The sequence below is a fragment of the Vombatus ursinus genome, unplaced genomic scaffold (genome assembly GCF_900497805.2).
Source record: "Vombatus ursinus unplaced genomic scaffold, bare-nosed wombat genome assembly UNPS02005226.1, whole genome shotgun sequence".
NCBI lineage: Eukaryota > Metazoa > Chordata > Mammalia > Diprotodontia > Vombatidae > Vombatus > Vombatus ursinus.
In genome coordinates, this window is record NW_020945004.1 from 299,917 (window position 1) to 321,386 (window position 21,470).

At 37.2% G+C, this 21,470-nt stretch overlaps 1 protein-coding gene across 1 annotated transcript in view; it reads right to left on the reverse strand.

Moving 5' to 3' along the window:
- LOC114029987 (aldehyde oxidase 3-like) overlaps window positions 1–21,470 on the reverse strand; it is a 119,004-nt gene that overhangs the window by 91,725 nt on the left and 5,809 nt on the right. Inside the window, exons 3-8 of the mRNA XM_027844644.1 lie at window positions 17,722–17,818; window positions 15,695–15,803; window positions 12,522–12,648; window positions 5,006–5,067; window positions 2,488–2,568; window positions 1,384–1,464 (exon numbers count right to left, since the gene is read on the reverse strand). Of these exons, the coding sequence (XP_027700445.1) occupies window positions 1,384–1,464; window positions 2,488–2,568; window positions 5,006–5,067; window positions 12,522–12,648; window positions 15,695–15,803; window positions 17,722–17,818 (557 nt within the window). The remainder of the gene's footprint in view (window positions 1–1,383; window positions 1,465–2,487; window positions 2,569–5,005; window positions 5,068–12,521; window positions 12,649–15,694; window positions 15,804–17,721; window positions 17,819–21,470) is intronic.

Consider the following 21,470-nt stretch of genomic DNA (forward strand, 5'->3'; position numbering starts at 1 on the left):
TTAATGGCTTAGAGGGGTAGTGGAAAGCACACCGGTTTTGAAGTCAAAAGATCTGGGGTTCAAATAATAGCTCTAATGCTAGCTCTGTGACCTTGGGCACTTAACCTCCTGGACCTCAGTTTCCCCATTTGTAAAATAAGAAGGGGAAGTTAGATGGTTATTAGGGTTTCTTCCAGCTCTTAAATTATCCCATGATAAATTGGTGTATATAGAGCAGGAATGGTTCTTTAATATGGCTAACTGTGAGCTAGCATTTTTCCTGGTTGGAGGAGTGGGAGAAAGGGGAAGAGAAGAGAAAAGTAAACATGGTGATACAGGATGTGGATAGGAAATTCAGAACCACTGAGGTAAAATGATAATTGATGCGCTTGGGGAATAGGTTAAAATGAGACATGAAGCTGTAAAGAAACAGGATACTTTCCAAGAAATTAGAAAATAAAGTGGGAGGGAAAGGAAACAAGACAAAGAAGAGCATGTACCTAAGAGGAGGAAAAAGAGAGTGGAAGACCTGAGGCAATTAGAAAAGCAAGAACTGTAAAGGGAAGAAGAAAGAGAATTAGAGAAAATTGTATTAATTGAGATGGGAGACTCAGAACTGGAATAAGAATAAAAGTCTGACTATCCAGGAAAAGACCAAAATGGAGGATTCTCTTGGGCAGAGTCTAACATATGGAACAAGGTGATTATTAGAATATCAATTTTGATGTGAGAATGAATGAGGTAGACCTAGGGACCAGACAGGAAAGGATAATGATTGTCTAAAGACTGATGGACAGAGTTCACCTTAGGTCTAGGCCAAGGGTGGGAAATATGCGGCCTTAAGGCCACATAGGGCCTTAAGGCCACAGGTGCCCCACCCATGATCTTGGCATAGCAGTAGATTGAACTATCAGAAAGGTCAGTGACCAAAGAGTGAAAGCTAGAGGTCTCTCAGCTGGAAGGGGAACAAAAAACAAGAAACACCTGGAAGAGACTGTTGAATACTTTCAACCTGTGCCAAGCTAATTTAGTAATGCAAGATTGTGGGATTTTTTTCCAACTTATTTCAACTGTATTTAGTTTGTGTCCTGAGGCTCTTTTGAATCAAGGAACTATTTACTTCATAACTCAATATGTTCTGAGTGTACTTTATGGCAATGGACATTGTGAGCTGGGAAGGAATATCACTAGAAAAAAAGGAAATGGGAAAAAGGCATAATAATAAGGGCAAGGACAATGAAGAGAAATCTCCCTCTTTTGCCCTTGTGGGTCCCCCAGGGTGGATCCAATGAAGAGTCACTCAAGGCAAGGGACAGCAGGAACCAGTTGAGGAAAGTCTGTTTTTGCAGAGAAGGGGAGATGGCCCTGCTTGAAAGCAGAAATCAATCAAGAAAAACAATATACCATGAGTTCAGGTGGAAATATAAATTCTTGGGTTGGATCCAAGGGCAAAAATTCTTCTTCTTGGTACAGTTTGGTGCAGACCTTAAAAAAAAATTTAATTCAGTCACAAATAAGCAAAAGCTATAGTCAATCAATCAACAAGAATTTTTACTAAATGACTACAATATGCCAAGCCCTGGGGATACATGAACAAAAGGGAAAGCATCAGTTGCCCTCAAGCAGCTTGGAATCTACGGTCGGAGGAAACACCATGTATGTATAGAGGTTTACATAAAATGAAGACAAAATGATCTGGGGAGAAGGCATTAGGAGCTGAGGAGATATGGATAGGCCTCCTTAGAAGGTGGTACTTGAGCTGTGCCCCAAAAGAGGAATTCTGAGAGACACAAGATTCATTCAACAAATCTTTATTAAACACCTACTAATATTTGTAAAGCACTTAGCCTGGCTAAAAAAATGCTCGTTCAGACTGTGTCTCACTTAAGATCATCATTATCGGACATTTATTGAGCCTCAACTCTATGTATGACTAATGGATCGTGAAGATTCATACACACACACACACACACACACACACATACATATATACACATATATATATACATATCAAAATCCTATATCTATGTATGTGCATATATGTGTATTTATATATATATTATATATATATAGTTTCTTATATCATAAAGGGTTCGTATTCTAGATGAGGACTCCCCTTGGATACTATTTTCCTGTGTAAGTCACGGTGGAGCTCATAATTGGTCCCATGTATAGATAATATAGTTACAGTACCTTTCATGAGGGGGTGCTATTATCTAACAGGGTACATTGCAGTAGTTTTCTTGTGCAATGAGTCTTGAGGATTGTGAAAATGCCATTGTTCAAGGAATGAGGCTTGAGAGCCAATGAGAGATGATGAGCTGGGACTAGAAGACAGGCAACTGCTTTCATAGTTTTTATCTTCTCCTCTCTTCTTTCATCCTATTCCAAGCCCAGGTGTTTTAGTCCAATTTATGGTAAGAGAGAAGTACCATCCATATACTGCAAATTATTTAAAACTAAAAGGAGTGGGGGAAATGGTGGTGGAGTGTGGGGGTAGTTACTTACATCACTTTTATTCTCAGATTCATGTTCTTCTTGATCCAAGCAACATTCCCCTGTTCCTTTCATTTGACAGCAAGATGACTCCTAAAGAAGTAACAGATTATTTAAAAATCACAGAATTCTAGAGCTAGAAGTTAACCACTTGTTTGTTGTTCCAGTCTGGTCATTTTTCATTCATGTCTTACTCTCCATAACCCCATTTGGGTTTTTCTTGGCAAAGATACTGGAGTGGTTTACTATTTCCTTCTCCAGTTCATTTTACAGATGAGGAAACTGAGGCAAAAAGAGTTAAACGTCTTGCCCAAGGTCACACAGCTAGTAAGTGCCTAAGGCCAGATTTGAACTCAGGAAGAGTTCTTTCTGACTTCAGGCCTGGCACTCTAACCACTCTGCCACCTAACTGCCCAGCTGACCACTACCAATCCCTTAATTCAGTACCCCACATATAGCCAAGACCATGTAAATAGAGTAGGTAGCTATCTATATAGCAGGATTTGAACAATACTAGAGAATCTCGCAACCAAAAAAACACTCCCGCTTATGTATCAATAACCCCTTCATCCACAGAAATAGATGAGTCCTCTCCATCCCTACTCAACACTTTTGACCTCTGTCCTAAGGCCCCTTCCAGTTCTAGATTTATGAGTTTCTTGGCTTTTTTTTTAAAACCTGAGAACTACTAATGTAACTCATAGAAGCTGGAGTGGATATGTGGTCCAAGTGGACAGAGCCCTGGATTAGGGGTTGGAAATTTGGAGTGACAGCTCTACCCTGCACTCAGTAGGTGTGCCACCTTAAAGAAAGAAGGCAAGTTGGTCAACTAGAAGAATGAGAGATGATGCTACAAGAATGGATTGCAAAAGCATAAATTCCCTCCTCCCCTTATTTTTTTTTGTAATTTTTTATCTTAAACTTAAATACACAATGAGGGGAAAAAACATTTCCATGTACACAACAGACTATAGGAGAGGATTCAATATAAAACAATAAATTTCCATTTCAAGAAAACCTATATAATAAATTCTACATGTTGTTTTCAAAGCTGCCTGGCTTTTCTTTGCTTCCTTGTTGGTTTTCTTTTCTTCTCTGCTGTGCATTTTTTATTTTATTTTTTCCCCTCTCTCCCACCCTACCCTAAAGAAGGCTACAATTAAGCATGGATATATAGACATATATATAGATATCTATAAACATACACAGATATATACACATACACTCACACACATATATGTAAGACTGTACTCTGCTTATTTTCACCTGCCATCTCTTTCTCTGAAGGTGGGTAGCATCTTCCTTCACAGGTTCAAGTCTTTCCTCGTTTTTCTAAATCAACAAGTTCATCATTTCCTACATCATAATAGTGTTCCAACCCAATCACATCCTATCTGAGATATTCTCTGTGAAAGTTTTTTTCCCCAATTTTCTGCATTCCTTCTATTCTTGGCTACATAGGTTTTATTCATACAAGAAATTTTTCATTTAAAATAATTGAAATTATCTTTTTTACATTTTAACAATACTCTCCCTTATAATGTAGTTTAAGGTCTGATACTTCTAAATCTACTTCTTTTATATCATTTTTCCTGGTTTCTTTGAAGTTCCTGACCTTTTGTTCTTATAAATGAACTTCATTGTTATTTTTTTTCTAGTTCACTGACTTTTTTTTAGTAATTTAATTGTGATGACATTGAGTAAATTAGTTAAGTAAAATTGTCATTTTTAAAATTATATTGGCTTTACCCATCCATGAACAGTACTTTTACTTCAATTATTTAGATATGAGTTTATTTGTATGAAAAGTATTTATATTTATGTTCATATGATTCCTGTACCTGTTTTGGCAGGTATATACTCCGGTATTTTATACTGTCTACTCTCCTTATTTTAATGAAATTTTAATGAAAGCAGACTTTACAAGTGCTTTTCATTGTGCTGTGCTTAGAAGTTCACGCACTGTGTGAGGAAAATGGAAAAGTGATTGCTAAGGGGCCTGAAGAATAAGGTTACCAATGAGAATGGAGTAGACCAGTTGTCAAGGTCAGTTACCCCAGGAGATAAGAGCCATTCAAATGGCCTTTCTTCTGTTTCCCATAGATAGATTCCATTAGTGTTGAGTAGAGTCGCAATCATAATCACAGGTAGTGAGCAACTTAAATGTCCAATTCAAAGGAAATTTCTGTGACCCAACAGTATGTCCTACTCAGATGACAGTATGACAAGATGGCTTCCTCAGCTTTTCCTAACAACAAACCTCATTATAAAGAATGGAGCCTCATCCATTTTTTAATCAGTACTGCTACTTAACATTCACTTCAAATAAACCAAACCATAGATGATCCATTTCTTTGCATTTCTGAGGGGGGAGAATACCTTTACCAGTGATGGGAAGATCAGGAGAGCCACAGGACCCTTCCAAAATTGTGTTTTCCACTGGAAATAAGTTTTCTATTTAATGCGTATGATATTATATTATTGAATTTGAGAAATGCTGAATCTGTTTTTATAGTTTTTCCATACTTACAGCGCTGAAACTTTTCCCACTTTCTACGATTGGCCTATATCCAGTACAGCGACACAGGTTACCTTGTTGAAGAAGAAATACATATCATTATAACTAATACTTTGTACTTCTGCATTGTAGTATTTGTTTGTTGTAAAACCAGGCTTGCTGGACAGGCTATAGAGACCACAGCAATGCCCAAGAATCAATTTTTTCTGAAATGACTTAGGGTTGGTGGAAGAAAGGCATTAGAGGTGGGAGTGGAAGGATGAGGAGGAGCAGAGACACTGAAGGAAGAAGGAGAAGAATCTTTATATTTTGAATATAAAACACTTTTATTAAAATCATCATTGGAATTATTTGAAGACTAAATGATAGAATGTCTATTATTTTTAAGGAAACAATTGGAGAGTACAAATGTCTACATATGTTGGTCACTAAAATAAGCAAGGCTAACTGAAATAATATTTATAGCACCCTGGAAGTGAATATTACATTATTAAAACACAACTAATAAGAATAATAGTTCAAGATCTCATAAAAATGCCTATATTAATCCTTTAAGTGATTGCCAAGAAATGTGGTTTGTATTTTAAGGTCATATGCAAGGACCCCAAATGATAACTATTGGACACATAAAAATACAAGGGGAGGGGTGAGATTAGGGAGAGATCTTCCTTCCATTAATATTACTGGTTGTCTGAGCTGTCAGTCAGTAGTAGGTCAGATAAAAAATAGTCTTAGTTCTATAGGTAGATGGGTCTCTGTCATCATTGATATGAAATCCCTCCAGTGATACAGACTGTGAACCATTCATGCCCATTTCTAGTGATGGCCTTAATTGATTGTTCTATGGTCACTGTTTTACCTGGTATCGATAGACAGTTCACAAAGCCAATGACAAAAGGATGTAGAAATTGGGGGGGGTAGCTTTTTACATCTTTTTTTCATTCACCCCTTCCCTTTTCCTGATTCAGATCAGGTATTATAGGACCATAGGCTAATAGAATTGGAAAGGATCCTATAATATAATTCTTGAATTTTACAAATGAGGAAACTGAGACCCAAAAATGTTAAGTGACTCTCCCAAGGTAATGTTGTAAATATAATCCAATAAGTACTTATTAAGCAGGATACAGTGCTCTAGAGTTGAGGCTAGAACCTAGATGTCTTGACTCCCAGCCAAGTTCTCTTTTTGCTATAACACCCAGCCCAGTTCTCTTTTTGCTATATCATGTTGTGGCCTTGTTTTCCTTTACTTTAAGAAATGTTTCCAAATGATGTTCTTTTGACCAAAAGAAGTTACTAAGTAGAAAGTGTGTGTTTTTATTAATGTGTTGAGAAAAATCCCACCTTGGGTTTTCTTTTCTTTAACAATGATATTCAGTAACTTGCATACCATTTGGGGAAAACTTTGTACCAGGTTTTCAAATAACTACTCATCGCATCTATTATAAATGATTGGTTTACTATCCCTATCCATTAGTTACTTAGGTACATTCTATTTACCTTATTCATTAGGATACAGGAAAGAAATCAATATGAATAAGTTTCAGAACATGCATCAAGATCGTTCATAACAATATAACTAAAAAACAAATTCAGAGCATGTTATGGTAGAAAGATCATGGGATTTGGAATTAGAGGATTTATGTGACTTGGGGAAATCACTCCACTTCTCTAGACCTCAGTTTCCTCCTTTGCAAAATGATTTCTAAGGTCCTTTCTGGTTTTAAATCTGTAATACTATTCCACTTATGAGATTACCCTCTAAGTACGGAGAATAAAATGAATAGCAACCTTCTGTAATACATTCCATTAGGTCATAAGCTCCTTAAGACAGAAAGAAACCATATAGATTACTTCATTTATAAATTCCCAAAGTGCCTGGTACTGTGTTTTGCACATACTGACTTATAACATGCTGTCAGAAAGTTCTTTGGGAGGCAAGTCCTTCATGACGTGTTGCCATTAAGAAAGTGCAAAAACAAGCCTAAGATTCCAAATGGCCTATTCCTCCAATTATTTCATGGGGTCTGCCTGGCTACTTTGTAAATAACCTGGTAAGGGGATAAGCTTTATGACTCTAACCGTAGGCCATTGTCCCCAACTTACCCTAGTGTTGTTACAGGCCCTGTTGCACTTTGCCATAAAGAGACGTCAAGTGCTTACAAAACTCACATGCAGATCAACAGTTATTATTTTTCACTGAATCACAGAACCGTAGGAGTTAAAGGGAATCTCGGAGGTCACAGGATCCTAAGATTGTACATCTAGCAGTAGAAGGGACCTGAGAGGTCAGCTAATCTAGCACCCTTCCTTTGTCTTACAAATGAGAAAATTAAGGCCCAAGGAGGGGTAAAGCTAGGTGGTGATGTGGATAGAACACTAGGCCTGGAGTCAAGAAGATCTCAGTTCAAATCCAGCTTCAGACACTTATGAACTGTGTGACCCTGCGCGAGTCACTTAATCCCTATTTGCCTCAATTCTTCATCTGTAAAATTGGGATGCACTGGAGAAGAAAATGGCAAACCACTCCAGTATCTTTGCCAAGAAAACCCCATGGACAAAGTCCATGGGGTCACATAGAGTCAGACACAACTAAATGACTGAACAATAACAACAAGGCCAAGGTAACTCAAATGATTTGCCCAAGTTCACACAGGGTAAGTAGCAGAGCTGGGAGAAGAACCTAAGTACTACAGAACCAGCTTTGTTGCACATTATTTAGTTATAATTAAGTAGAAATCTCTTCTACAACATTCCTTACAAGTCGTCATCTGACCTCTACTAGAAGACCTCGAGGGAAGGGGACCCCATTGCCTTCTCAAACAGCCTATTGCAGTTTTGGCCATCTCTAGAAATTAGGGGTTTTTTTCCTCATGTAAGCCTAAATCTACCTCTCTCTAACTTCCACCCTTTACTTCTAGCCCTCTCTTCTGGGGACAGAACTGTACTGAATTACCAGACTAGGAATGATACCCGTTTTTATTGATAAAGGAGGATCATGACACTAAATTTCCCTGTGTTGAAGATGGAGAGTTGGACTAGCTGACCTCTCACATTCACTTCCAAATCTAAGATCCTGTGGTTTTTATGCCTGTATTACTTTATATAATATATATATATATATCCTACGTATATATAATATCTTATAGTTTACAAAACACTTTCATATTCACCCTCTCATTTAATCCTCACAGTTCATTGAATCTTATCTATACTATGTAGTAGATCAAGCAGATACTATTATCCCCATGTTATAGATGAGGAGTATGTGGCTCAAAGAGAGGTTCTGACCCAAGATGATACAGCAAGTAAGTGAAAGAGCCAGAATTTAGACTCAGATCTTCCAAGACTTATAAAATCCTAATATCAGAGATACAAGCTGGAAAGAATCTCAAAGATCATCCAGGCCAATCCCCTCATTTTATAGATGAGGAAACTAATGTCCAGCAAAAGTTAAATGACTCGCCCAGCATCAGATATGGTTATTCTACTGACAGACCATGGGAAAGGAATGAATAGAGTGTATCCTGATTTCAGTAAAACATGATAGCCTTGTGGAGAAAGAATGTGGAGAAATAATAGAGTCAGTAGATTCTAACCGGCCAAATAACTAAAAGAATGCTGATTGACGGTCTAATGTCAATGTGTTAGGTCTCTAGTGCTGTGTTACAGTTTTGTTCTTGATCCTTTCTTGCCTTACATTTGTCAACGACAGTAATAGCTAACACATATGCAGCACTCTATTCTATCTCACCCTAGTAGTAGGTTGAATTGCTTTTGGCAAATTGCAAAGATCTCACAGCACCTTCCATTTTCTTCTTTCAATGACGTTCTACCTTTTGAATACTAGTGTTCTTCCATTGATGCTCTATGGCTACAAATCCCATGATAGAGATCCAGTCTCCAAGAAACCAAGATATATGGTTGGCACATGTGGCCATAGCATATTACAGATAAAGATATGGTTGCAGGAAGCAGCTTAAAGATTTTATCAAAGAAATATGATTGAAAAAGGAAGTAGGCCAGTCATGCAGCAAAAGCAAGGAATAATGGTATATGAGTGTAATGGAATACTATTGTGCTATAAGAAATGATGAGCAGGTGGACCTCAGAAAAACCTGGAAAGACTTGTATGGACTGATGCTTAGTGAATTGAGCAGAACCAGGAGAACATTGTACACAGTAACAGCCACATTGTGTGATGACTAATGTTGATAGACTTAGCCCTTCTCAGCGTTGCAAAGATCTAAGACATCTCCAAAGGCCTCATGATGAAAAATACTATCCACATCCAAAGACAGAACTATGGAGTTTGAATGCAGATCAAAGTATACTATTTGCTATTTTTTTCTTCTACTTTGCTGTGTTTTCTCTTTCTTATGGTTCCTCCTATTGGTTCTAATTCTTCCTTACAACATCACTAATGTGAAAATACATTTAATAGGAATGTATATGTATAGCCTATATCAGATTGCATGCCATTTTGGGGAGAGAGAAAGGGAGGGAGGGGGAGAAAAATGTAAAACTCAAAAGCTTATGGAAGTAATTGCTGATAAATTAAAATAAATTAATTTTTTAAAAAAGAGAGCAAGGAATAAAAAAATGGACTGTCTGTGTGTTGAACTGATGCCTCCATAACACCAAGATCTCTAGAGGAGGAGCACCACCATGTTGTTCCCTGTAAGCAACAACATCCAGGATGGGAAGACATGGACGGATTTCAATGAACCATCGGATCATCCCTCTGTAAAGCCCACTCTTTTCTCCAATTGGTGAGTTTCCTTATGGAGTCTTCATTTTTTGGAGGGGCCCATTCCAGCTTTCACTCTTCTTTTAGCCCTGTTCTTGGCTTCTGGACTTCAAATCATGTCCTGTGTCAAGTGTCTTCCCTCCTCATTCCCCAATTTTTAGCTCTCTTTTATGTTATCCTGCCCCATTGAAATGTAAACTCCCTGAGGACAAGGACAGTCTTGCTTTTTGCTTAAATTTGCATTCCCCAAAGAATAGCACAAACACAGTGAGTGATTAATAAATGCTTGTTTTCTTCCTTTCCTTCCTTCCTCTTTCATGTTTACAAATGCTTTGCATACATTAGTTCATTATTTCTCTTTTCAGCAACTTGGATAGATACTTCGAAGGCATGCTTATCAAATCTTCAGATAACATAAAACAAAGAGGCACAGATAATACACTGGATACCAGAATAAGAATCAAAATTATCTTGATAGGTCAGAACAACAGGCTGAAAATAACAAGAAAAAATTAAGTAAGGATAAAAGTAAAGTTCTGTGCTAAAGTTCAAAAAATTAATTAAACAAGTACAGGATAAGGGCTACCAGCTTCTTTGCAGCTCAGATGATAAATACTGCTAGATTTTAGTTGACTGCAAGTATGAGTCAAGTAGTAGTATTTGGCTGCCAAAAAATTAAGGTGATCTTAGACTAAAAGTATGCTATCTAGATCAAAATAGGTAATATATAGTCCCACAATATACTGCTGCCTTGGTCAATGCATATTTGAAGTATTATTTTCACTTCTAGAAGCCCTATTTAAGAATGATCTTTACAAACAAAAATGAATCTAAAAAAAGATGAACAAGATGGTGATGGAAACCATATCTATGAGAAAGAGTTGGAGGAATAATACATGTGTAGCCTAGAAAAGAAAAGATTTAAAGCGGACAAAAATAACAATCTTCAAATATTGTCATTGTCATTTGGATGGATTCTACTTTTATTTCCTTGTTCCAGAGAGTAGAATAAAAATCAGTAAAGCAAAGTTTTAGTGAGATAGATATTTTTCAATATCAGGAAGAGCTTCTTAGAAAATGAAACTGCAGGGCATCTAGGTGGCGCAGTGGATAAAGCACCGGCCCTGAAGTCAGGAGGACCTGAGTTCAAATTCCACCTCAGACCAAACATTTTACATGTATTAGCTGTGTGACCTTGGGCAAGTCACTTAACCCCAACTGCCTCACCAAAAAAAAAAGAGTCAACTTAAAAAAAAGAAAAAGAAAATGAAACTGCCCAAAATGGAACTAGCCATCTTGTAAGAAAGCTGAGTAACCCTGTCAATGGAAATATTCCAGGAGTGGCTGGACAATCAGCCAGCAGGACAGCTGTAAATGGGATTGCCACAAGCCTATTTAGTGAGGTTACTCAGCACACAGAAAGTTTACAAGGTCAACTGAAGTCCTTAATTGATAAGCAGGCCCAGAATTGTTTCATGTAATTATTGTATTGCTTTGACCAGCACCAGGTATTCTCTGAGCAAAATTAAATTTCTGTTTGACATCTGACTGTCCTGTCTCTAGCTTGCTCTGTTCTGCTCAGGTCACAGGTCAGAGGCTGGTTCAGTCCAGTGGACATTAATTGGTGCCAGAAGTGGTATTAGACATGGAACCAGGCCATTGGACTCTCTGGTACCAGTGGGAACAGACTAGGCACCACCAGAGATTTATTTCATACCTTTGCTGGGTTTTTTTTTTTTGTTTATTTGTTTGTTTGTTTTTTACTGCATACTTCTATAAAATTCATGCCATTTTCTAGCAATGTTACCCCTTCCAAAAGTTGAAGATGACAATGTATGCACACACACACACACACAAATACATATATATGTGTATGTGTTTGTATGTATGTATAGTGCTTTGTAAACCTTAAAGTGATGGCTATTATTAATATTATTACCAGAGGGTAGTCTAGAGATCATAGAGATTATGAATACTGAGAATGCAGCAAAGACTGGCACATAGTAATTGTTGATTGACTAACTGACCCTGTACCTCTAATTTTATATCCAATATAAATTTTCTATTTTGTTTAGTACATTGAAAGTCAACATGGTATATGCAGTGGTGTCAAACTCAAAGAGAAACAATCCCTGTAGACCATATATTGACTTAGAAAATCACAAGTTTATAATATAGATGTTATACTATATTTCTGTTTATTTTGTTAAACATTTTCCAATATATTTTGATCATGTTTGGTTCGCAGTGAGGAGTTCTGGTCAGGCAGTCTGCAAGGTTGACACCTCTGGAGATAAAGAATTGCCTAGAAGTCTGGGAGATTAGGGTTCAAATACTATCCCTGACACATGTCAAAGGAATACAGAACTCAGAGGAAACTCTAAAATGTCATGTGACAAATGAGTTACTGATCAACATGGAAGGAAACTCCCTATACCAACTAAATCTTAGGACTAGACTGCCTCAAAAAATTCAGTACATTGAATTAAATATTACTTTATCAACACTGACTTTAAAAACTCCAATTGAGAGTTAATTAAAGGCTAAACATAAATTATTTTTTACAAAATACAGTGAATTCATTGAATAAAATTTATTTTAATGACAATAATTAAGAATAACTGATTCTTGGTTAAAAAAGAATTAATAAAATACATATGTAGAAATGGGAGGGATATATATAGAAAATATAAAAACAAAAGACACCTATGATTTTTTTAAAAGGAAACATATTTTGCTTTCATATCCTACCATTCAAAAGGCAAGAAGAAAACTTACCCCCCAAGGTTTCAATCAGCTGCTCAGTGGATGGCTGCAAGTGATTCCTCAGGAGAGTATATATGGACATCACCATCCCTGGAGTACAGAACCCACATTGTGTGCCATGGCCTTTAGCGATCCTTTCCTGGAAGCCAAGAAAACAGTCAATCCTTCCATAAACCTTCAGTTTATAGTATCCAATATATGCTCTTTACTTATACAAGTAAAGGTATGCACAAGGGTATGCTATGTTACACAGAGAAAGGGTATGATATTCAATTCCAGAAAGTTATTTCTCCAAGGAGACCATGACAGTAATTTCATTTCAAATCAAGGGAGATTTGGGGGAGATAAGATAGTAGTAGCTTAAGATCATCATATTGGTTTATCCCCCACCCTGCTTCCATGTAGGTCTGGGAGGGTGACTTGGAGGCCCTTGAAAGAGATCTGTCCATGAAAATCATTTCCAACTCCAATGTTTAAGCCCTGCTCATTTTAGAAGGATCACTGTCCTTTGGGATATATTGTGTTTTCTTCACTTTCAATCATTTTCATATATGAAATCCTAGCTAGAAGAAGAATATAAATTCCATGAGGGCATTCCTCATGTCTATCCTTGTATTTCATTTCTGAAGCTAGCACACATACATAATATGTGCTTAATAAAAATGATTATTCAAATGATTGAATGAATGAATGAAAGACATGCCTCAGACTAGAATATACAAGAGAAAAGCTTAGAATGGCTTATTTGTCATCCTACTTGAAGGTTGGCATGCAGGCTAGGAAAACCAATCATTCATTCCATGAACAATGTTTGTTAAGATCCATATTAGTTGTTTTTCAATGAGGAATCCATGCCCTAAAGGAGCAAGTAATCTGGTTGGAGCTGTACAATATACACATGTGGACATGACCCTAGCAACAAATAAATGCCGAGTCAGATTGAACAGATATCAAAATAGATCTCCCTCATCAGAATTATCTCATTTGGCTACCTGTACTAGCCAAACTGGGGCAGTGGATAGAGTGCCAGACCTGGAGTCAGGAAGACCTATTTTCCTAATTTCAAATCTGGTCTCAAACACTAGCTGTGTGACTGTTGGCAAGTCAATTAACCCTGTTTGCCTCAGTTTCCTCATCTGTAAAATAAGCTGGAGAAGGAAATGGCAAACCATTCTAGAAACTTTGCCACAAAAACCCAAATGGGGTCAAGAAGAATCTGAAACAACTGAAAAACAACTAACCAAACTACTCAGAGTTTATCTTAAATTCTCTATTTTCATTACTTATGGGGCCAACTTATTGCTGAGTCTTCCCATCATTATTTAGATATGTACAGGATCATGAAGGTGAAGGGGGGGTGGGGAATGAAAGATGTTAGGAAAATCACATTGGCTAAAATGAAGATGAAAAGGAAAATTCTTAAAAAATGCGAAGTACAGCCTTGGGGTGTGGAAGAAGGAGAGGCAATCATTCCCCCCTTTTACACGCTTTAACCAAAATTAATCATCAATAAACATTTATTAAAAACCTGCTATGTGTCAGGTACTGTGCTAAGTGCTGGAGATACAAAAAGAGGCAAAATATAGCCTCTGGCCTCACGGAGCTTACAATCTAATGGGGGAGAGAACATGAGAACAAATATATACAAAACAAGCTATATACAGGATAAATGGGAAATGATTAAAAGAGGGGAAGTACTGGAATTAAAGTGGGAATTTATAGGCTGGTTGATTCTTCCTTCCTGTGAACTACATTAGCACTTTGTCATTTCATGATCTGATTTGTAGTATACTTACCTGTACATTTTTTATTCACTACCACCACCCTCAATTCCCAACCCCAGCACCTCCCCCATACATAACATTAGACTGCAAGTCCTTTAAAGTAAGAGATTATGTCTTGCTTATCTTTATATTCTACCACTACCACTATTCCCACCCCACCTGGAAAAGTATATATCTCAAAGCAAGTAGGTACTTTAAAATTCTGGTGAATTGAAGTGTTTATATGCATGTGTAGCTGCTTCAAGTATTCAATAACCCCATGGACAGTGGTTGGCCAGATCATTAAGAGTCAGACACAACTGAATTACTGAACAAGTAAGCTTTGTCCTTCTCCCTCATGTCAAGCTGCCTTCCATTCAGAAGTCTGTTGAGCCACCATCCCTTTCTTGTCCATTAAGTTACCAGGCTGGAACATTGACCGTTGGGACAGCCAGAGTAATAACTAGTGATTATGATGCCTGGGGCAAAAGGAGAAGACCTCTGATCTTAGGACACCAGGCCCTTTTGTGGAAAAGACTGGAATACTAACACCTATGATTAGAAAGCTTAGGACACAATGAAACCACTGCTGGAGAACCTAACCCAGAGTGGAGAGAGCAGGAGAGAAGCTCATTTGGGTTTCAGCCATCAAAATGGAGAAGGGGGAGAAGAAATTCCCACTGATAACTTCTTCTTTTAATTTTTCTTGTCTACAAGGGGCTAAATTTAAGTTTTCCTACTAGCTAAAAAACTATGTAAGTGCTGTCAACACCCTCTGAATTTCAGTGTCCTGGTCACCTCACCCTTATGGTTTTGACACAACAAAGGACATAGCCATAATCACTAATCCATTTGTCCCTGAGATTTACTGTAAAACTGTTCTTTGCTTCTTTTTCCATTTTAACAAATGTTGAATGAATGAACTTTGAATACATTTTAAAACATCATCCAACATTTTCAGTAAATATTTAGAATAATCTCATTTTTTCCTTCAACTTATAGCCAGTACCTTAATGAAAATCACTTGATTAAATGACTTTTCTTTGGGAAGAAATGTCAGAATTTTAAACATGTGACTATAGATTTAGAGATGAAATGGACCTTCTAGGTCATCTAGTTCTGGCCCCTCATTATGCAAGAAGAAAATAGAGGTCCAGTAACCTGCTTAAGGTCACTCAGGTAGTAAGTGCCAGAGACAGGATTAGAATCCAGGCCCTCTGGCTCCAAATCCAGCATCTTTCCAAAGCACCTCATAAGACCTATCTGATTGGGAACCTCTTTCAAAAGAGCTACACACATCCCTTCTCCACCCCTGAAACCCTACATCAACATCACAGCAACTCATTGCAATGCTCAATTTATTTTACGTTCAGACTCACAAATGCAAGATTATGTTATGAATGTGTTACGATGTATTCGTACCTGAACAGGGTGAATCCTGGTTTTGGTGCTTCCAATACCTTCCACAGTGGTGACTGCAGCCCCATAGAGAGAGCATATAGGAACCAAGCAGGATGTGACAGAGTAATGCCTTCAGATTTTACATAATAAAGAAAGGAAGTATTAAAACAATGAGAATAGTGATATCTATTATGGGAGTAGAGGGATCTTAGCTAGGACATAATTAAAATAGAAGTAGTGTTCAAAATCAAAGGAGTAGACCTAGAAAGCACCTCAAGGGTCATCTAGAACAAATAAATGCATACCAAAGTTCCCCTTGGACAAAAGATTGATCCTGCAGCTAATTGGCATGGTGGATAGAGAATTATATTTGAAATCAAGAAGACCTGAGTTCATATCCTGCCAAGATACTTCCTGAGTGATTTTGACAAATGACTATCTTTCAGGCTCAGTTTCCTCATCTGTAAAATGGGGATAATAATAGATAGCATCTACCTCAGAGAGTTTTTGTGAGGATCAAATGAGGTAGTATATGAAGAGCATTTTTGCAAAGCATAAGTAAATATATAACTGTTAACTATTATTATTTGCATTTTAGAATAAACCCAGCAGATGATATTCTAATAGTCTAATTTTTTTCACCTATCTTGCTATATATTTCAGAAGTTTAAATGGTCCTCTTTTCTTGTTTTCTGTTCATCAGTTTAGAATTTATGAGTGTTGGCATTCAGATTACAAAACTATTCTTGCAAATATGTTATCTTCAACACATAAGGATCCAGAGATATTAGGGAGGAATTCAAATGATAATAACCTCAAGAGTTCTCTAGCCAGTAACAGAGAGCAATTATCTTCTTCCCATAAATACTCATTACCTCTAGGTATATATGGATATCAGTTACTATTTTTCTGAGCAAAAGAATTATGCAAGCCAATTTCTGTCCTGAATTTTGCTCACTATTCAAAGGAGCTATTGGCAACAACAGCCCCAGGATTTTCAGATCTCATTTCTACCCTGTCTACAAAGACAGTCACTTAACATGGATTGCCAAACGTTACTCCAAATGGAAGATTTCTGATGAACCAAGTTCAAACGAAGAGCTTTTTTTTTCTTGCTTGAATCAGGATGTTTTATTCCCTGTGTTCTATCTGTCTGTCTTTCTTTTGTAATCTGGAAATCTAAGTGACAGGTTTTATTTTAAATTAGAATAGAGAGACTTGGGCTTTCTGTAAGATAGGTAAGATGTATGCCATGAGAATTTGAGAATTGAATGCTATGAAAATAACATGTATGCATGTGTACATATATATTCATACACATATTATATATGTACACACATGTGTACATGTACAGTTATCCCTTCCACAACATGGGGGTTAGAGTTCAGTGCCTCCATGACCTGAAAAATCCACATAAAATTTTTTGGTTCTCCCTTCATACCAGAGAAGAAGTCTGAATTTTTTCTTTTTCTTTTATGGATTGTTTATAGTACCTTATTTTAAAATTTGGGTTAAGTATTTGGTCATAGGCTCTGTGGCATCTGCTGGCCTTCACATGTCATCTGTGGCTTCTGCAAAACTCCCCAAAAATTCTAATTTAATTTCTTATGCCAACCTGTGATACATTGAAATCGCTATGAAGAAAGTTGTGATATGGAAGAAATAATTTTGTATATATATACACATACATAAATGTATATCTACTTCTGCGATTCCTTGATATAGAGAACTCGTGCTGAGGAAATACCTTCTAGCAATGCAAATGGATACCCTCTCTGCAATTTATAATTTTAGCATCACCAGGAGTACTGAAAAGTGAAATGACTTGTCTAGGGTCACACAACCAATATGTGTCAGAGGCAGAATTTGAACCAAGGTCTTCTTAACTGCCTCTGGAGTCAGAATTGCATTCATTAACTACACATCTGACCAAGATTACTTAATCCCCCTGGGTCTCAATTTCTTTTAAGTGCATTTGCATTAGATGATAGCCTTTCAGTTCTAAACCTATGATCCTACATAATTAACATTTTCTCAGGACTGCATACCAGATCTTCTTGTTACTAGAGTCGTATCTTGATATCATCACTGTGCAAGCCCCACAGCCTCCTCCTCCACAGCCATATTTGGTTCCTGTCAGACGGACTAGGAAAAAGGTAATCAAGGAAAAGAGGACTGGAATATTTCCTTCTATAGATTCTCACCACTATCATGACTTGTTTATGCATAAAAGGAGACATTGTTTTTGTTTTTACTTTTAAGTTTCCTGATTATCCAACCCATAGAGACTCCATATTGAGACGAGCAGTTAGAATTTAGCATGTCAGTACCTCAGGTTTCTGTCATAAACCACTTCATGAAAAGCATTTGCCAAAGACAAAAGTCAGTCTTCAAATACTTCTTTTAAAGAGGTTGGCAATCTCATTGGAGTCTGGAGCTCTCATAATTCCCATCTCTGTTTACCTTGATATATAGCCCAAAGCCTCAAGAACCAATCCACACAGAAAGCATGCTACTGTGGTTATTTTGAACATGAAAAATTTACAAACAGTCTGGCCCTTCTACAATCTTACCCTTAGTTTAATTACTTGTGATGTAAAAAAAATTTTCAATAGCAAAATGATTATAAATTGAAATTTTTAAAAAAGGTAATGAGAAAATGGGCAGCAAAAAATTTTCAGTCTCCACCTTTTATGATTTATTCTATGTAACACTTATATTACTCCTCCTAATGAGAAGCACTGATTATGTCATTCTACTGCTCAAAAACATTCAATGGCTTCCTCTGCCTACTATATAAGGGCTCAATGCCTTAGCCTGGAACCTAACCAAACCTGTCTATCCAACCTTATAACCCCCTCACTTACTCTGTGCTCAAGCTAGACTTTAATACTTGTCCCCCACATATATCCTATGCTTTTCCATCTTGGTACCTTTGCTCACTCTGTTTCCTATGTCTAGATTAACTTCTCTGGTTCAAATTCCATCTATCCTTGAAGGTCCATTCAAATGCTATCTTCTTTATCAATATTTTCTCTATGAATGTCTCCCTTCCCCATGGAAAGGAACTCTTTTGACTTTAGTTTTCTCATTGTTTTGAAAGTTTCTCAGGTACCTGACATGCTTTAAATCATACTATACTTATTATTTGTAAATGTATTTGTGGATGCAATGTAGAAAACTGGAAAGAGCTATAGTTTTGGAATCAGAAGTCAAGAGTATAGTCATATTCATACCCCTTACTAGTTGGGTGACTTTGAACAAGTCATATTTCCTCTCTGAGTCTCAGTTCCCTCATCTGTAAAATGGAGATAAAAATTCTTGCATTAACCATCTTACCAGTTGTGAGAACAACACTTTACATATTATAAATGGGAAATATTATTTTATTCCCCTTACTAGATTATATGTTCCAAAAGAAAAAGGGGCAATACTATATATTTATCTATGCCTCTCCCTTAGAACTCAGCACAGTGATTGTATTACGTACTCAGTGGCATCAAACTCTGACTGCCAGATTAAACTGTAATTTGAGATTGACAAGTCCTTTTGGTGGCAGAATTAGAGGAAGGGTAAGTGGTGGCTTCTTTGAGCCCTGAGGCCCAGGACACCTGGACTTGGGATGAATGAGAACAAGGGGAATTATTGGGGATTCTAGACCCAGTGTTCTGACAGGTATCAGATTTCTGGCAACTATTAGGTAAAGAGAGTGGGATCATCGAGTGTCAGAATCAGCCAGGAGAAAGGATTTGAAAGTAGTAGTCCTCTCTCTAGTGTTCTTCCTCTTCCTTCCTCAGAAAGGCTGTCCTCTGCTCTCTCTCCCACAGGAGTGCATAGAGCACAGTCTCAGTACCAGGTATACCAGCATAATTGCTCTCTGCTCCCATCCTTCAGGTAGATGAGACAATGACAGTGGAAAACAGACTCAATTCTGAGGGCCAGGGGTATGGCTTGCCCTAGAGTATGCTGTTGTGCATGTTTAGGCTCTTTCTGTTTCTCCTTCTCTTTCCTCTTCCTCACCTCTTTTCTAAGAGATAGAGATCAGCAGCTCTATGACTCACAGTCTTAAAGAGTCACCTGAATTAAGTGAGCCTTGGGCACAGAGGCAAGACTTGAGTCCAGCTCTTCCTGACTTTAAGTCAAATAAACTTCTATGCCATGCCATCCTGCATGTGCAAATATATCTATATATCTATATCCATACATATAAAGATATAGAGATATTAGATGTTTGGCTATTCAAAATAATCATTAATCCATGAGATGAGAAAGTAATTTGTCTCTATTACCCCCTATTTTCCCCTTCCCCATCATAGAAATCACCTTCATCAGTTGCTCTAATCTCCCAAATAAATAGAAGAACGTCTTCACTAATCCCTTGGCATTCTGCCTGAAGATTCTGACAGGGCAAGGAGTCACAGAGCTGTTAAGTCAGTTCCTATACTCTGTGCCCAAATTCCATGAGAGCTGTTAGAGTCACTTTCAGGTGATTTCTATCGGGTTCTGTTTCAGAAGGTGAAAGGAGAACAAGAAAGTGGGTAGAAGGCTAATCATTTAATTTTTAATGAAATCTTCAGTTAACTGTATGAAACTACTCAAGTAAACATTGCAATGCAACTCTCCCCTACTTTTTAGTATTTTTAATTTAAATTTCTAGCATATATATGTAAGCCTTGGAAAATACAATCTTAATTTGAGCAAATTACTAGAAAAAGACTGTAATTTTTTCACAAGTTGACCTTACCATTGAGTAAAGACTAGATTATTTTCATTTGAACTTGGCCATGTCTTCCCTATTCAGTACTTTTAAAATGAAGTTTTTTAAACCAAATGTAAGACATTACATTTATTCTTATTAAATTTCAACTTACTAGTGTAACATTTACATGGATGATATCCTGAAAGATAGCTCTATGATTCAGGACTCCTAATTTGCTGAAAGAATGTAAAACATGGTACTGAACCTCTGCAAAAGGGACTTCATTTGGTTGCAGACTCCCAGGGAGGGAGGGAAGTGGTAAAAGACAAACACACACCCACACACACACACACACACAAACACACACACACACACAAATATACAGAGGGACAAGTTGTGAACTTTTATATGGTGGCTGAGACATTAAAGTCTCACATATATACATATATATAAACATGCATATATACATACATGCATATATACATACATATGTGTATATTGCCTTGTATGCATGCGCATGTGTGCATATGTGCATGTGTGTGTGTGTGTGTGTGTGTGTGTATGTATGAAGCCAGCCTTACCATATTTCTTGTCTTGCAACACTAGAAGCTGCTAATAGCAGCCTCTCCTGGGTGAGACTATTTTCACTCCTCTGGTTTGAGCTGAAATCTTAGCTGAAGATTTCACCCCTAGCTAAAGAGTTCAATTACTCTTTTATGCTTCAGTATTCAGTGGTGTATTTTAATCTGTAGAACTTCTCAGATTTCTGTTTGTTGTTTTGCTTGGATAAATGGGTTTACTCACTATCTCTTTGTTTAACAAAAACTGTTTTCCTCACTCTGTCTTTTGTTGAACCAATGTTTGGTAGGAAGGGGCTAAACTGTTGAGTGCAAGCTATGGGCCACTCTTGCTCTTAAGAGAAATCAGGTGGCTTTCCTTCTGAACCTCTAAAGCTCATACTTCTAAACTAGAGATATTTGAAGGATGGCAGATGGATATTATTCTTGTCACATACCCCTCTTACAAATGGGAAAGATCATCTATCCTTAATCATCAGCAGTCCTGGATCCTGGATGCCCCTCCTGCCCAACCCCAGAA